This window comes from Chionomys nivalis, chromosome Y, assembly GCF_950005125.1.
Source record: "Chionomys nivalis chromosome Y, mChiNiv1.1, whole genome shotgun sequence".
NCBI lineage: Eukaryota > Metazoa > Chordata > Mammalia > Rodentia > Cricetidae > Chionomys > Chionomys nivalis.
The window spans coordinates 2860083-2878646 of NC_080113.1; the positions used below are offsets into that span (position 1 = coordinate 2860083).

General features: G+C 35.8%; 1 protein-coding gene across 1 annotated transcript in view; it reads left to right on the plus strand.

Annotated features, from left to right (window-relative positions):
- Positions 1 to 18564, plus strand: part of LOC130868819 (probable ubiquitin carboxyl-terminal hydrolase FAF-X) — a 176430-nt gene that overhangs the window by 73326 nt on the left and 84540 nt on the right. The window contains exons 12-14 of the mRNA XM_057760841.1: positions 7966 to 8172; positions 10121 to 10257; positions 12559 to 12692. Coding sequence (XP_057616824.1) covers positions 7966 to 8172; positions 10121 to 10257; positions 12559 to 12692 — 478 coding nt within the window. The remainder of the gene's footprint in view (positions 1 to 7965; positions 8173 to 10120; positions 10258 to 12558; positions 12693 to 18564) is intronic.

Below are 18564 nucleotides of genomic sequence, written 5' to 3' on the forward strand. Positions count from 1 at the left end.
TGTTGATGTCAGCTATCAATTTGATTATTTCCTGCTAATTCTCCTGGGTAAGTTTTCTCCTGTTTGTTCTAAAGTTTTCAAATGTTCTGTTAATTCACTAGTGTGGGATTTTTCCAGCTTCTTTATGTAGGAATTTAATAGCTCTCTTCTTAACACTGCTTTCACTGTTTCCCATAAATTTGGGTATGTTGTTTGGTCATTTTCATTTATTTCTTTATTTTCTTTATTTCTTCCTTTACCCATTGATAATTCAGGTGAGCATTGTTAAATTTCTATGTGTTTGGGGGCTTTCTGGAATTAGTATTGCTTTTGAATTCTAGTTTTAAGCCATAGTGATCTGATAAGATACTTGGCGTTATTCCAGTTTTTCTGTATTTGTTGAGGTTTGTTTTGTTAACACGTATGTGGTCAGTTTTTCAGACGGGTTCCATGAGGTACTGAAAAGAATGTATATTCTTTCATATTTGCATGGATTATACTTTAGGTGTTTGTTAAGTCCATTTGAGTCATAAAATCTGTTAGTTCCCTTATTTCTCTGTTCATGTTTTTGTCTGACTGACCTGTCCAGTGGTGAGAGGGGAGTGTTGACGTCTCCCACTATTAGCATGTGGGGCTTAATGTATGATTTGAGCTTTAGAAGTGCTTCTTTTACATATGAGGGTGCTTTTGTATTTGGGCCCTAGGTGTCCAATATTGAGTTTCTTTTGATGGATTTTTCTTGTGACTAATATGAAATGTACTTCTTTGTTGCTTTCTGTGGTCTGGGCAGGACTCAGGAAAGAGCTTCCTTCTTCCCAGAATACTCCTGTTCTCATCGCCCGCCTCTGCTTCCTTTTTGGTTGACCCACCTATACTTCCTGCCTGGCCAATCAGTGTTTATTTAAAACATGGTTGACAGAATACAGACAATTCTCCAGCACCACTTCCTCCTTTTATTCTTTTGAACATGGAAAATATCCGTAGTGCGTTTTTTGGGAATGTGGGCACAGTATTCCATGCTACTTCCGGCTGGTTGGGAGTGCTGATAATCTTATGGGAAGCTACAGAAGATGTAGAATTATGATCAAGTCCTGACTGGTGTATCCTGTGAGTCTTGATCATCTCAGGCGGCAGTCTTGAATCTGTTCTGGATGTAGAACTCAGACATCTGGGCTATCTGTTCCTATCAGAGATTTCTCAGCTGGTCTTCCTTGATCAAACCAGATTTTTCTTTACTCAGAATGAATCCACAGCCTCTCATATCCTGAGGAAAAAGCAAAATCTCTTCTCCAAAGTAACATACCTCTTGACTTCAATTTTGAAATCAAGGTGTTTTCAAAGTACCTATCTTGGATTAACTTAGCAGCATCTTTTAGCAGCTATTGCTCCTTCCTCAGCATTCAAACAATTCAAAAAGAGCATAATAACATACAGTGTCCAGATTCTCTATGTGTTTTTCATCTTTATGCAGTTTTATTTTAAACTATATTTTTTATTTTTAATTTTTGGCTTTTTGAGACAGGGTTTCTGTGTATCTTATCCTGGAAATCACTCTGTAGACCAGGCTATCCTTGAACTCACAGAGATCCACCTGCCTCTGCCTCCCAAGTGCTGGGATTAAAGCTGTGTGCTACTACCCCCTGAACTCAGAGATCTGTCTGCCTCAGACTCCCAAACTTTGGGATTAAATGCATGTGTCACTACAACTTGGACTCACAGAGGTCAGTCTCCCTCTGCCTCCCAAGTGTTGGGATTAAAGGTGTGTACCACCACACCCAACTATTCTCTTCCTTTTTCAAGGACTTTAACTGTTTTCTTTTCCGTCCAAAACCAGCATATATTTTTAACACAGCGTAAACCATTAAGAGGTTTTTTTTTTTAATCTCTCTTTACTGTATATCTCTCTTTTTCTGACTACACAAGTCTTTAATTTACCAAGCAATATGAGTAGGATTAAAGCTGTGGCTTTGACAGCTGGATCCATCCCATCCCTTGGCTTTCTGCGATTCCAGCACCATGGCAGACGTACCGACTGTAGCCATGTTTATTGCCACAACTCTGTGGTGTTTCAAGGTCCCTACCAGCAAGCAAGCTGCAACAGTGTGCTCACAAACCACACTCAAATGCCCCATAGTCAGACCACTTGACTGAAAGAATCAGAGTTTGCCCTGGCAGGATGGCCTAAAAAGCAGGATGGCATTTTAAAAGAGCGCAGCTTTTTTCCTGCTAAGTCTGAAAACTGAAAAGCATGCAGTCAGCTTTTTATCAACACTATTTAAGTGTTTCTTGGCAGGACCTCTTAAAAGAGCTGCTGTTTTACAGCTAAAGCTGAGTCAGGAAGCTTCTCTGCTTGCTTGCCTCTAGCAAGCAGAGCAGACCCAAGAAATTGCTGCTACCAAGAAAACATGCTTTACTTTATTCTTTCCCAAGCTTTCTCAGGCTTTCTATGGATGCAGTTATCCATGTGGGTGCCATTCCGTAGTAGGATCCAAGATTCAGTGGTTTTTCCTCATAGTACAGTCAGTGCTACAGTTCTACAGTGCTTCAGTCCCATTGGTCACTCTGTGCTCTGCTACAATAGATTTTGCTGTGTCACTCCTGTTCTGGTCTAGGTTGCAGGCTAAGACCTGTTTCTGCAAATGTCCCTGTTCTGGATCCGCTCCTGCAGAGGTCCCTTGCTTGTGGTTGGTCCTGCTAAGGTCTCTGGCTGCTATCTACTCCCTTGGAGGTCTGAGACTCTGGTGCATCCAGACCCGCAGAGGACCTGACTCAGGCCCACTCCCTAAAAAGTCCCAGACTCATGCCTGGACCCACAGAAATCTCTGGTTTCTGCCTACCCCCTCGTAGGTTCCAGACCCACAGAGGCCCTAGTTCCATGGTGATCCCAGACTTTAGACCAGACCCACAGTGGTCCTGTCTCAGTTCTACTCCCTTGAAGGTCCTAGATTCATACCCAGACCTGTGGTGCTTTCTGTCTCTGGTCCACTTGCTCAGCAGTTCCTCCCCTGTACCTACTCCTGTGGAGTTCACTGTCTCAGCTCTGCTCTGGCCCAGGTCACTGACTCAGTCCTGCTCCAACAAATGTCCCAGGTCTGGATCTGCTTCTGCTTCCATTGAGCTTGCCTTCTCAGGCCTGCTCTGGACCAGGTTGCTGGCCTCCTGATTCTGTGGAGATCAGATGTCTACTGGCATGTTTTTAATGAAATATTCTGTATATATCCTTGTTGTGATATAGTATTTGTATTTTGATAAATAAATCTTGCTCGAAGACCAGAGATAAAGCTAGAGCCTTTAGAATTCAGGCAGTGGTGACACACAACTTTAATCCCAGGATCTGAGAGACAGAGTCAGGCATATCTCTGTGAGTTAAAAGCAACCCTGGGCTATGCAAGATCAGTACAGAAACAAATCCATGTGGTAGTGACCTACACCTTTAATCCCAATGTCTTTAATCACATGCCTTTAATTACAGCACTAAAGGGACTATAAAATGGGAGGAGAGAGAGTCTTTGTTGCTTAGTTTATGGTCACCCAGCCTTGGTAGAGGTAAGACTTCTCTGATGACTTGGCTGCTTTGCTTTTCTGGTGTTTGGGTTGAACCCTGATTTCTATCTTTGGGTTTTTATTATTTGTGCTACATATCCTAATAATTGACTTGTCATTTCTTGACCTCTATTCAGTTCCTTCAGATTGTGTATTTTGAACTGTAACTCTTACACATTGACACTAAGTTAGAATTACTTAAAAACAAAAAATAGAATTTTTATGAGTGATAATATTTCTTTGGTTTTATACATGAAGCTTTCTTTGTAGTCTTGGAGTTGTCCAGTGTACCTTGCCCTTCTAGTTTATGAATATTTTCGGAATACAGGTGCTAATTGTTTCTCAGAAGATCTGGATGTCTTAGACAATGAGTTCACCTGACTTTCTTGCAAGCATCTCTATCACTGTTTCTATCTTTTTGGCGATTGTAAAACTGTTTTGATCCTCTTGGTTTAGTTTTGCCAGAACACATGTATCTAAGAATTTGTTCGTTTTCTGTAGAGTTGAACCAGCCTTGCCTCTCTGGTATGAAGCCTACTTGATCATGACGACTGATTTTTTTTTCGATGTTTTCTTGGATTTGGTTTGCCAGTATTTTATTGAGAATTTTTGCATCAATGTTCATGACTGAGTGAGATTGGTCTGTAATTCTCTTTCTTGGTGGAGTCTTTGTGCCGTTTTGGTATCAGGGTAACTGTAGCCTCATTAAAAGTTTGACAATGACCCTTCTGTTTTGCTCACCTGGTCTTTATTTAATTTCGGTATATGGTATCTATCTAAAAAAATGTCCATTTCTTTAACATTTTCCAATTTTGTGGACTACAAGTTTTGTAGTAAGACCTAATGATTCTCTGAATTTCCTCAGTGTCTGTTGTTATGTTCCTCCTTCATTTCTGATCTTGTCAATTTGAGTGTTTTCTCTCTCTGCCTTTTGATTAGTTTAGATAGGGGTTGTCAATCTTGTTGATTTTCTCAAAGAACCAGCTCTTTGTTTCATTGATTCTTTGTATTGTTTTCTGTGTTTCTATTTTGTTGATTTCAGCCCTTGGTTTGATTATTTCCAGTCTTCTACTCCTCCTGGGTTAGTCTGCTTCTTTTTTTCCTAGAGTATTCACTATGTTGTTAAGTATACAGCATACTTAATTAAGGAATGTGAACTTCCTCTGTTTTCTTCATGTGGGCACTTAGTGCTATGAACTTTCCTCTTAACAGTGCTTTCATAGTGTCCCAAAGGTTTGGGTATGTTGTGTTTTCATTTTTGTTGAATTCAAGGAAGACTTTATTTCTTTATTTCTTCCTTGACCCAGGGGTGGTTCAGTTGATGGAGGAGTTACTTTCATTTAATAAAGAAACTGCCTTGGCCCATTTATAGGCCAGCCCTTAGGTGGGTGGAGTAAACAGACAGAATGCTGGGAGAAAAAAGCCGAGTGAGTGAGTCGCCATGATTCTCCCACTCCAGACAGATGCAGGTTAAGATCTTCCCTGGTAAGCCAGCTCGTTGTGCTACACAGAATATTAAAAATGAGTTAGATCAATATACAAAAACTAGCCAATAAAAGACTAAAACTAATGGGCCACACAATGATTAAAAAAATACAGTTTCTATGTAATTATTTCGGGACATAAACTAGCCATGCGGGCGGCTAGATGCCGGGGACGCAGCCCTGCCGCTCTTATTACAACATTCAGTAGTTGACTGTTCAGTTTCCCTGAGTTTGTAGGCTTTCTGGGGGTGGAGTTGTTATTAAATCCTAACATTACATCATGGTAATCCATAAGACAGATGATTACTCCAATTTTTTTGTATCTGTGGATGTTTGCTTTGTTACCGAGAATGTGATCAATTTTCGAGAAGGCACCATGAGATGCTGAGAAGAAGGTATATTCTTTCCTGTAGTGGTGGAATATTCTGTAGATCTCTGTTAAGTCCATTTGATTCATTGCATCAGTTAGTTTTCTTATTTCTCTGTTAACTTTCTGCCTGGTTGACCTGTCCATTGGTGAGAGACGAGTGTTGAAATCTCCTAATATTAGTGTGTGGTGTTTGATGTGTGCTTTGAGTTCTAGTAATGTTTCTTTTACTTATGTGGGTGCTTTTATATTAGGGGCATAAATGTTCAGGATTGAGACTTCATCTTGCTGAATTGTTATTGTTATGAATATAAAGAGTCTTTCTCTTTCTCTTCTGATTGATTTTAGTTTGAAATCAATTTTGTTAGGTATTAGGTTAACCAGACCTGCTTGTTTCTTAGGTCCGTTTGCTTGGAAAACGGACTGAGGTAGTGTCTTTCTTTGAAGTTGAGTTGTGTTTCTTGTAAACTGCAGAAGGCTGGGTCCTGTTTTTGTATCCATTCTCTAGCCTGTGTCTTTTTATAGGTGAATTGAGTCCTTTGATATTAGGTGATTAATCACCAGTGGTTGTTAACTCCAGTTGTTTTTTGATAGTAGTGTTTGTGTGTTTCCCTTTTTTGGGTTATGCTCATGGGGAGTTAAAAGATGTCTGTGTTATTGTGGGTGTAGTTAGCTTCTTTGGGTGAGGTTTTTCTTCTAGTACTTTCTGTAAGGCTGGGTTTGTGGATACGTATTGTGTAAATCTTTTTATCTTGGAGTTCCTTGTTTTCTCCATCGATGGTGAATGAAAGCTTTGCTGGGTATACAGTCTGGGCTTGTATCCGTGGCCTTTTAATGTCTGCAGCAAATTCATCCAAGACCTCTTGGCTCTCATTATTTCCATTGAGAAGTCAGATGTAATTCTGCTAGGTTTACCTTTATATGTTACTTGACCTTTTTCCCTTGCAACTCTTAATATTCTTTCTTTATTCTGTATGTTTTGTGTTTTGATTATTATATGGCGAGGGGATATTTTTTTCTTTTGATCAATTCTATTTGGTGCTCGGTAAGCTTCTTACACCTCCATTAGGATATTCTCCTTTAGGTTGGGAAAGTTTTCTCCTATAATTTTGTTGAATATATTTTCTCTGTCTTTGAGTTGGAGTTCTTCTCCTTCTTCTCCTCCTATTATTCTTAGTTTTGATCTTTTCATGGTATTCCGGATTTCCTGAATGTTTTGTTAAGAATTAGTTTGATTTAATGTTTTCTTTGCCCAATGAGTTTATTTCCTCTATAGTATCTTCAGCACCTGAGATTCTTCTGTCTCTTGTATTCTGTTGCTTATACATGCCTCTCTCTTAATATTCTTTCTCCTATATGTCTTGCGTTTTGACTATTAGATGGTGAGGTTTTTTTTTTTTTTGGATCCACTTTATCTGGTGTTCTGTAATCTTCGGATACCTTCAGGGGTGTGTGATGTCCTTCTTAGGTTGGGAATGTTTTTTTTCTGTAATTTTTTTGAATATATTTTCTGTGCCTTTGAGGTGAAGTTCTTCTTTCCTTATTATTCTTAGGTTTGGTCTTTCTATGGTGTCACAGGTTTCCTCCATGTTTTGTGCTCACAATTTGTTGGATTTAATTTTGTCTTTGAAGAATGAATCAGTTTCCTCTAATATGTTTAACCCCTGAGATGTTCTCTTCTATCTCTTGTATTCTGTTGCTTATGCTTGCCATTGTATATTCTTTTTGTTTACTCACATTTTCCATCTCCAGAATTCCCTTGGTTTTATGTTTTTTTTTTATTGCCTCTATTTCAGTCTTCAAGTCTTGAGCTTTTTGTTTCACCTATTTGGTTGTTTTATTTTAACTTTTTTTTTGTTTGGTTTCTTTGAGCAGTTTATTCCTTTTTTGCCTTTTTTTTCCTTTTGTTTATGGGATTGTTAAATTTCATTTTAAAGGTCTCTCCGTCATCCTCATAAAGTTACACTTAAAACCGTTTTCTTCTGCTTCCTATGGTTTAGGATGATCAAATCTTCCTGTTGTATGACAATTGGGTTCTAGTGTTACCATGCTGATTTTTAGGTTGTAGAGTTAATTATTGCATTCAATCCTACCCATCTCTTACTCCAGGCAGTGTCTTTGCCTCTTGTTCCTATTTTTACAGTGACTGTCTATGTCTTTTGGAACTGTTCTTGGTCTGTTGTGTTCTGTCACTGTCTGTGTCTCAGGGAGCCACTGAGGTCTCTCCTGGCCCTCTCTCTTAGCCTGCTCTCTTGGTCTCCTCTCTTGGCTTGCTCTTTTGGTCTACTCTGTGCAGTCACAGCTTGTGCTTTAGAGTTCTTCTCTTCATCCTCTCTGTGTAATTGCAGCTTGTGTTTTAGCATTCCTCTTATGGTCCTCTCTGTGTAGTAGCAGGCTGTGTTTCAGAGTTCCACTGTCATTGTGAGGCACACTTCTCTTACTCATTAACCTTCAAATATTTACTGTGAATTATGTTTTTGCTTGTAGGGAGAGAACAGAAGGGAGGTATTAAATTACATGTAGTTAAGAAATAAACATGATGGCTTAATACAAATAAATATTTAAAATATAAGTATTTAAATATTTTTCTAGGCAAGTTGGACAAATGCAAGTAAGAAACAACGTCAAAAGCTTCTTCAACTGATTCGTCGCCTTGCAGAAGATGACAAGGATGGTGTAATGGCACACAAAGTATTGACTCTTCTGTGGAATCTAGCCCACAGTGATGATGTGCCTGTAGATATCATGGATCTCGCTCTCAATGCCCACATAAAAATACTCGATTATAGTTGTCCCCAGGTTAGGAAGTGCTTCATTACTTTGTTTGTTAACTTTTTTATTTTGTTAAGTATGATGTCTTAGTTGGAGGGCAGTTGCATTTTATTCCACAACTTTTTGTTTTCAAAGACATTTTTAAGTATTAGTTGAATTTTGTTATAGAATCCTCTTTAGCATCTTCAGTTAAAGATTTAGTAGGTATGATGTATTCTGTTTTGAAACAAAAGTTTAAAGGGTGTAGGAAGAGGTTTCTTTATGTTTTACTCATTTGAATAAATCAGGTCAAGAAAAATCAAAGTTAGGTGTTCAGAGGCCTGAAATATAGGTCATCAGGAATAGGTGGTTGTAATGCAGACCTGATGACTTCGGTTTAATCTTTGGATCCTGCATAAAAACAGGAGACAACAGACTTTATGAATTTTTCCTCTCGCCTCTACACTTCGACCTACTGTTTAATGCGTGAACATATAATTTTTCAAAATTAAATTGGTCATAGTTATGAAAATGTATTGCCGATGTTTTGAAAGTACTTACAGAACTATCTTCATCAAAATACTCTTAAAATCTCTTATGTGTTAATTGTTATCCTTATATGTGTAAATAAGAGAATATTCTTAGGCTTGAATACTTTTCAAAAAGACAGTCATCATCTAGACTACATACTTATTCACATAGCTGAAGATTTGTTTCAGTTCTGAAGAAGATAAAAATAAAAATTTATCTTAGCTATTGCCTTTTACAGTTAGATAAAAATACAATAGTTTTGGATTTTCAGAGGCATCAGGAGGAAATCAATCTGAATCAAGTGACTTAATCAGATCATGGTATATTATGTATTTGATAATGACATGTTACTAAGAATTTAAAATGGGTAATAAGGTTCTTGCAAACAAATAATATTTTATCGAATAGAAAAGCATTGTAAGCAATCAAAATAATTATTATAAATGCTCATCTAGCACTTGTTCATTCATATTACTGCTTGGGATACTATCTTGAATTTGGCCAGATTATTGGTTATTATAGTCATTACTATAGTAAAATTTTCTTTTTCAAATTCAGCCTTTATTTCTTGTTATTTTGAAAATGCATTGTTTATTCCTAGGCTTCCCATTGAAGACTTGAAAAGTAGTGACAAATTTAGCAATTATAGTATTTTCTTTAAATATTCTTTGTGGAGTTGAAATAACTCAGTCTCTGAAGTTATTGTTATACAAAACTGTGAGCTAAGTACAAAAGAGGTAGAAATTTGTTAATCCCTGAGGCTTGTTGGTCAGTCTTGAAGAATGAACTCTGCAGTCAGTGAGACACCTCAAGTCAAAAATTCGAATGAAGAATGATTAAGGCAAATAACAAATGCTGACCTCTGTTACACACACACACACACACACACACACACACACACAAACACTACTTTTCCTTACATATTTAATATTTCCTATTATTGTTCTCCAAGTCTGCACAGAAACACCACTAATAAACTAATCCTAAAATTCTGATTGTTAGCAAAGTCCTGTACAATATTAAGAAAATTAACCATGGCAGAATATTTAAAGTGAGCTCACTACAGTTTTTAATTATCTCAAGATTAATACTTGTGCTTATTTTGCTGATTTTTTTGTTTTTGTTGAATTTTATGATGATATAGAATGAGCAAAACACTAAATAATACACAAAGCCCAAATTTAGATACTTTAAAAACCATGTTTCTTGTGCATATATGGGAGAAATACTTAAAATATATTAGAAATCTGTAACATTGAGTGTATTGTAATATTTTCTATTACAGAGCATTTGGTTTGATTAAATTCAGTTAAATTACAATTATATGAAGTTTAAATTCTATTTTAAAAGTTTCAGCAACCTTAAAGAGAGACATGTTGAATTTTATTAATCTATATTAAATGCTGAATTCTATATACTTATCTTGAGTTATGTCAGAACTTAAGTAATTTTTTTTATGTGTAAGGATCGAGATACACAAAAAATCCAGTGGATAGATCACTTTATAGAAGAACTTCGAACAAATAACAAATGGGTTATCCCTGCACTGAAACAAATAAAAGAGATTTGTAGTTTGTTTAATGAAGCACCTCCAAATTTAAGGTAAGGTTTTTAATAGTTTCCTTGCTATTTAAGATTGTGTCGAAATTAGTCTATGGGTATTAGCAAACTGTGAAGAAAGGAAAGTGGCAAAGTTAGAGAAAGAGATCATTCTATTTGAGTTAGTTTTTGTATTGTAAGACAGGATCTGTGTATACATTCCTAGCTGTCCTGAAACTCATTCTGTAGAGTATACTGCAGTGATGGGATTAAAGTCAAGTACTGCTACACGTGGCCATTTTTGTTGTTGTTGTTGTTGATTGTATGTTCTTTTGTTTGGAGTATGCTAAACATTAGTTGTTTTCTATTCCTTTTTTATTGAATTAGATGCATTGAAGAAGATACTATTGATTGTTGCTCCAATCCTAATTGGTCGTCATAATAAAAGCCTAGAGTCAGATATTAGTGGGTAAAAGTTGAAAGATAGGAGAAGTGGAGGAGCCAGACACTAGTTTTACATCTACAAAATCTTCAGACCAAATAGAGTATCCTGTCTCTATAAGTCTTCAGACTGAATCCTTTGCTTCTATTTCCTCCTGCTTTATATTGCTTTGTTCACCCAGCCATATCATTTCCTGTCTCCACCTCCCTAGTATTAAAGATGTGAGCCATCACTGCTTGGCTCTATTTCTCTTTTAGATTGATTATCTCTTGTAACCCAGGGTATCCTTGAACTCAGAGAGATTCATCTGCCTCTTGCTCCCCAGTGCTGGGTTTAAAGGTGTATGCCACCACTGCATGGTTTCTGTTGCTAACTAGTGTGACTAGCTCCACATTCTGATCTTCAGACAAATTTTGTCAGAACGCAAACAGAATACCACATTTTTCCTTTCTGTCTAAAATAAAAAAGGTTATAGCTAATATAAGAAAAACTACATACAACAACTACAATAACTATATATAATATAGATGGGCAATAAATATATCAACAATGTCTAGTTCGTTTGCATTTGACAAAATCAGAGAAAATACTCCATTATCTAACCTATCTTAGTGAATCCAATGTCTTGTTCCTAATTCACCCCCCCCTTTTTTTATTTTTGAGACAGGGTTTTTCTGTAGCTTTGGGGCCAGTCCTGGAACTAGCTCTTGTAGACTAGGTTGGCCTCCAACTCACAGAACTCTTCCTGCCTCTGCCTCCCAGCCCAAGTGCTGGATTAAAGGCCTGTGCCCACCACTGCCCGGTTCCTTCATTTTCTTTTCTTTATTTCCCCTTCACTTTTTAGTAATACATTTGTAATGAATTTTATGAAAAATTTCCCTTCGTGAAAAAGGTGTGTTGTCACCAAAACATTTGCAGTGAGATAATGATTTCTAGGAGTTCTGAGAAGTGTACTAGCTAAATAAAATGTTTTAGAAAGGAACTTCCATCTGTTTTAAATAGTTTCCTATGTTTATAGTAATTGGCAAAATCGTTTCTCTCTCTGTCTGGTATGATTATTACGTAACATAGAATTCTTATATAAGTAGGAATGTAAGGTATCTTTTATGTGCTTTGATTTTTTTTAAGAGGAATTTTAACTTATTTTTCTAGTACTAGAAAATTGTATATAAACACAGAATTTCATGGAGATAAGCAATGGAGAAATTAAATAATATTGATTAACAATCTATTTTGATTACATATGATCCAACTTTTTTTCATTTATAAAATACATTCATACTGTTTTCAGGTAAATGTATTAGTATTATCCTAAAGTTAATAATTTTATTAGTATTAGAAGAGCAATGTAGGCCAAAAAGCATAACTCAGTTATTGGTGAGCATGCATGAAAGCCTGGGATCTGACCTTAATACCGAATTAAGAAAAAAATAACAAAGGCCAATATATATACATATGTGTATATATAGTCACAGCACTGAGGAGGTAGAAACAAAAAGCATTGGAAGTTCATGGCCAGGAAGGATTGTGTCTCCATAGTATTGAGAAACTGAGTGTTTTCATTAGAATAGCAACAACAACAAAATGAAATAGAAGCTAGGTAACTTTACTTCCGGTAATATCCAGAAACAGAACAAGTTGCAAATGCAGTATTTCATAATATACCTTTGTTGTCTAATGTTTGAGTCATGTAAACACTTGTGCTCTAGTAGTAAATTGGAAAAAAAGACTGATACCTTTTATGTAAAAATGGAAATAAATGCTACGTGGCATTATAGATCGTTGTTACTGTCACATTTATTATTAAGAGAAGACTACTGGCCATGTTTTGCCTTAATATTTTTAGCATTTTACATGTAGTGGCTAAATTTAATTTTCTACTAACAGTGATAGTAATGTTAATGCCCAATTTTTAATTTCAGTCGAACTCATCAAAGTCCTCATGTATTTTATCGTCGTGATTTAATCAGGCAACTTCAACATAATCATACTTTGGTTACTTTGGTGACAGAAAATCTTGCAACTTACATGAACACCATAAGATTATATGCTAGAGGTATGTATGCTAACCTAAAGTTAACTTTTAGGAATCTGTTTTAGAGATAAATTTCCTGACTTTATTTTGATTTAGTAGAATGTTAATGTTTTCAGAAATGAGATTTATTTTTATTGGTGAAAAATATCTGTTAGTTTCATGAATTGTAAAATTCTTTTAAACTGTAGGATTCCAGTACCATCATCCAGATAAAGGGCATTAATTATTTAAATTTTGTGTAATAAAGTACATTAGCACCTGCATATAATGAATATACTGATAAGATTCTTATTTATGTTTATGTCAGTGGATGTTTTGTACTCTTGCGTGTCTTATCCTCCCCATGTATATATCTGGTGTTCTCAAGGCCAGGAGAGAGTGTCAGACCCACCATAACTAAAGTTATATATGGTTGTCAGCCACCATGTAGGTTCTGGAAATATAGCTCATATCCTTTGAAAAAGAAGCATGTGTTTCCAGCTGTTGAATAACCCCTAGTATCTCCATACGTTTTAATAATGTTGAGTTATGTCTACTAATAATAACTGATAAATCATAATAACTATAAATAGCATGATAGTATATTGATTATATGATGACAAGAAAGAACTCAGTACGGATATAGGTTTTTTCATTTGAGTCATTTTTCAATCTAAAGTTGTAAAACACTGTAAAATGGAGGACTACTATTTTCTTTACATTTTATGTCACCATAAATTGTATACAATTTGAATTCTAGACTAATTTTCAGTGTCTTTTAACTATAGCCAGTTTTGTTTTTGTTGTTTATATTTTTAAGTCATTAGCCCTCTGTCAGATGTGTTATTGTTAAAGTTCTTTCCCATTGTATACTTTTACATTTTATCTGAATGCCATACAGAAGCTTTTTAAAGTTTGTTCTTATTTGCCTGGATTTCCTCAGTGTTTGTTGTGTTGTCCCATTTTTATCTCTAATTTTATTTATTTGGATCTTCTCTTTCTTAATTTTGCTCATGGTCTATCTTACTGAATATCAAAGAACTACATCTTCCTTTTACTTTTTGGGAGTGGGGTATTGTTTTTGTTGTTATTTTATTGATTTCTATCCTGATTTTTTTTCCCCTTGTTTCTACTCTTTTTGATTGTTATTTCTTATTTTTGTTATAGTGCTTTCAGGTATGTTTTTAAGCTTCTGTGAGACTTCTCCTAGTTTTATTATGTTGACCTTGTCTTAGGTTACTATTGTTTTGATGAAATACCTAACCAAAAGAAAACTGGGGAGAAAAGATCTTAGTTAGCCTACACTTCCGAATCATTGTTCATCACTGAAGGAAGTCAGGACAGAAACTTGGGGACAGGTACTGGTGCAGAGGCATGGAGGGGAGCTGTTTACTGGCTTTTCAACTCCCTTTCTTCATCCCAGGGCCACCAGCTCACAAATGGGCTTGTGTCTCATCCCCCCGCCCGGACACCCCAGTATTAGTTTAGAAAATGCCTACAGGCCTACCTACAGCCAGATGTTATGGAGGCATTTTTCAACAGAGGCTTTCTCCCAAATGACTGTCACTTGTGCCAAGTGTCAGAGCAGGCACTCAGGACTCTAAACTTTCCTATTAGAACTGTTTTTATTGTTTCTAATGGATTTGAGTATATTTTGATTTTCTTTTCATTTAATTTCTGCTTTAAATTTCCTTATTTATTTTTTCTTGACTTTATTTATTCTGTAGTGAGTCAGTTTCCATGAGTTTGAATGTTTATTTTTGTTGTTGTTGTTGTTGTTGTTAGTGTTGATATTGATATCCAGCTTAAGCCACGGTCAGACAGGATTTCGGGGTGTTATTTCATTCTTCTTATATCTGTTGCTTTGTGTCCAGATATGTGGTTAATTTTGGGAAAACTTTCGTGATACACTGAGAACAATATACATGTGTGTGTACTGTGTAACTAGTATTTGGATGAATTGTCCTATAAATATCTGCTAAATCTATATGGTGTTATTTAACACCAGGATTTCTCTGTTTAGTTTTTGTTTGAGAGACATGTGTATTGCTGAGATTGGCATTTTGAAGTCATGCAGTATCACTGCATGAAACTCAATGTGTGGCTTTAAATGTAGTAGTGTTTCTTTTATGAACTTGGGTCCCCTTATGTTTAACTCATAGATGGTAAGAATTGCAGTATCCTCTTGATGTTTTCCTTTGAATCTGTAGTGTCCTTTTGCATCTCTTCTGATTAAATTTTGTTTGAAGTCTATTTTGTTAGATATTGAAATGGTTGCAGCAACTTATTTCATGGAATAAATTCATTGGAATAAATTTTCTTTTATTCTAATGTGGTCTCTCACCTTTCAAGTAAGATGCATTTCTTTGATGAAGAAATTTGCTAATCCAGTCTCTTAGTGTGTGTCTTTTTATAGCGAAATGGAGATCATTACTACTGAGTTATCAAGGAGCAGTAGTAACTGATTCTGGTATTTTACTGTTATGGCTATTTCTTTTTCTTTTTACCTCAATATTCTGATAAGAAATTATTTATTCTTTCTTTTTTTGTCAGTGAGAACTTCAGCTGAATGATGTTTTCTTCTGGTGCTTTCTGTATGGTTAAATTTGGAATATAGAACAACCATGCAGACCCTCTGCTTCTTAGGAGTGTTCATTGACAAGTCAGGTGTTATTCTGATAGGTCTGCATTTATATGTTACTTTTCCTTTTTCCTTTAACCTTTTAACATTCTTTGTTCTGTACATTTGATGTTTAAATTATTATGTACTGTGGAGAATTTTTTTCTGGTCCTTTATTCTTCTTGTACCCTGAAAGGCACCTTTATCTTCAGATCAGAAAATTTTTCTTCTGTGATTTTCATGAAAATGTTTTCTGTACTTTTGATCTGGGTTTCTTCTATTTTTTCTGTTGTTTGTAAATTGGGTCTTTTGTGGTATTTCAGATTTTCTGTATGTTTTATGCCCGAATATTTTTATATTTAACATTTTCCTTGGCTGTTGTTTCTGTTTTTTCTTACCTTTCTTCAGTGCCTCAGATTCTGTCTTCCATGTTTTGTTCTGTGTTGGAGAGGCTTTCCTCTGAAGTTTTTGTCTGCCTTCCAAACTTTAATTATTAGTTTTATTTCAGTTTGCCTTGCCTTCATTGATTCTGCTTCTACTTTCTTGTCTTGAACTATAGTCATTATTTCATCCCATTGTTTGTGTTTTCACAGACTTCATTAAGGGAATGATTCTTAGCACCTTTAAGGTTCTTGTACATGTTCATAATTGTACATGTTCATAATTCTCCCTTCTTTTTTCCTTTTTTCCTTCCTTTCTTTTTTCTTCCTTCTCCTCTTACTCTTCCTCCTTTCTTTTTGTCCATTTTTTTCTTTCAAGAGTTTCTTTGTACAGTACTAGCTGTCATAGAACTAGATTTGTAGACCAGGTGGGCCTTGAACTCACAAAGATCTGCCACCTGTCCCTGCCTCCTGGAGTGCTAGGATTAAAGATGTGTTCCACTATCCTCAACTCATAATTTTTATCTTGAAATTCATGTCTTATGCTTCAAGTATAACTGGAGTACATTTAACTATACAATGGTAGTGCATTTTATTTTATTTTTTTATTTTTTATTTTTTTTGGTTTTTTCGAGACAGGGTTTCTCTGTGGCTTTGGAGCCTGTCCTGGAACTAGCTCTTGTAGACCAGGCTGGCCTCGAACTCACAGAGATCCGCCTGCCTCTGCCTCCCGAGTGCTGGGATTAAAGGCGTGTGCCACCACCGCCCGGCATGGTAGTGCATTTTAATGCCCTGTTATAGTACTAGGTTTTTGATGGATGCATGTTCTCTTGAGTGTTAATATGTCCTTTTGTGATGTTGTGTAGACATCTGGTTTTGGAGTGATTTAGGTGATTCTAGGTGTTGATATCTGCTCTTGTCTTTGTTAGTGGATCTGTACCTTGTTTTCTTTCTTTATCTTAACAACGTATGGTGGCTGTGGAATACCTGGTAGAGAGTACTTTTCCAGGTTAGTGGATAACAGAGAGAAATAAAGATGGGCTTAGATAAAAGGCTGAGATAAATTTTAGGAAGGAACTTAGAGGATCCTACAAGTTGGTTCTTATAAGACAAAAGAATAATTCAGAAAGATGTGTTGAAAGGGCTAGGTAGACCCTATCATTTATAAAGAGTTGTATTCTCCAGTGAATGCAGTTGATATGGGAGGAATGGCACCTGTAAACTTGTTGTTACATGACTGAGGTGAGAATGAGGAAGTCATGGTGGAGGACAGGGAGGATTGGGTCCTTGCCAAGTTGACCATGGAGTTACTGTTTCTGTAAAATGAGAGCTCTAATACACATAGAATTCCTAGGTATTGTGTTTCTAGGTATTGGAGTTTGACCCAAAGGAATGGGACTGGACTAGAAGGGAGGACTGAGAATGTCCACAGGAAAGAGGAAAGTAGGTGGTTTTGAGAATGGAAGTAGAGTGGGAAGGATCCCCTTCAGACTGTTTACTCCAGGGTTGGAGATGAGACTAGATATTGCAGTGGTGTACAGAAAGGAGAGTAAGAGTTTTGCATCCTCTTCTGTTTTTCCACAGGTAAATTCTTTTCTCCCATTAAAGAACTTACAAAAGCAAATTCAAATGACCAGGGCCATAGAAAGGTTCTCAGTGGATTGCTTGAACGAGCAAGGCAACATATGCATTAAAACCTTGTAGCATATTTCTTTTGAAAAGGAACAGTTAGACAAGTGAAAGTTTACATGTGTTTCTCTTAGTCTGTTACTTCAAACCTACTTGAGTATAAAGAGCCCTCAAAATGCTAACAAAGTTCCTTCTGAAAAGTAGACTATTTTGGATCTTTTTTTCCTATGATTTCATTTCTAATGTCTTGTCAAGAAGTGAAGGTTTCCAAGATAGTCTGGAAAAAGGCCATGTATGTATTTCAAAGCCAATGTAATTCTCTCTGCTTTATAATCAGATTCTGTTCCCATTTCTGGTTCATCTCTCCTGATCATAAAAATGTTCACATTTTTATTTTTCTATATTCTTTATGTTTCAATAAATTCAGAGCTCTGGTGCAGATTTAATCCTTTTACCACTGAACAGCTAAGTACCATGGAAGTTATTTCAAGCATTATTATGCTTTTTACATTTATAGAATAATAACATACTTGCATTGTAGATAAATTACGTGTTAAAATAGAGGTAATATCAAAATGTTTGCTTCATTTCATTAGTATACATTTGTCGCAGATAGGTATCTTTGGTCTCCACTGGAGTTTCTAAAAATTTAATTTTACCTTTCTCATCTGTTATAATCATTGATGCATTCCTGTAATCTAAAATTAACAAATTAGCATGTTCATTATTTTTTAATCATAGTAGATACTTTAGTTTTTGTCAGAATGACTTTCAGGGGAGCTTGATAGGTTCGGTTGCATTTGATTGGAGTTTTCAGATAGTCTGTCACTGTAGAGCTATGGATAGCTTAGAACTTGCTGTGTAGATCAATCTGGAATTGAGCTCCCAGATAGCAGCCTACCACTATCTCCTGAGTGCTGGTAATAAAGATATGTCACCATGCTTACCCCTTTAGAATTTTTTATTTTAATAGAGACTAGAGACATATGTGAATCTGTTAACAAAAGAAATCCATACTGTTTATTTTATTCTTAAGATAAAGAAAGTATTTCAGTATGTCTTAGGTCTATTTACTAATGCAGGTGTCAATAATCATAACAGGAAGAATAACATTAAAATATTTGATCCATGTTTAATGCTCATAATTATACAAATATAATTATGGTAATTTCATAAAGTTTAATGCCTTTTCTTACTGTACTTTTTGGAGTGAATGAAATAATACCATATTTTACACTAAATATTTTATATAAATTTCCAAATTATAATAGCAGAATAAAATGTA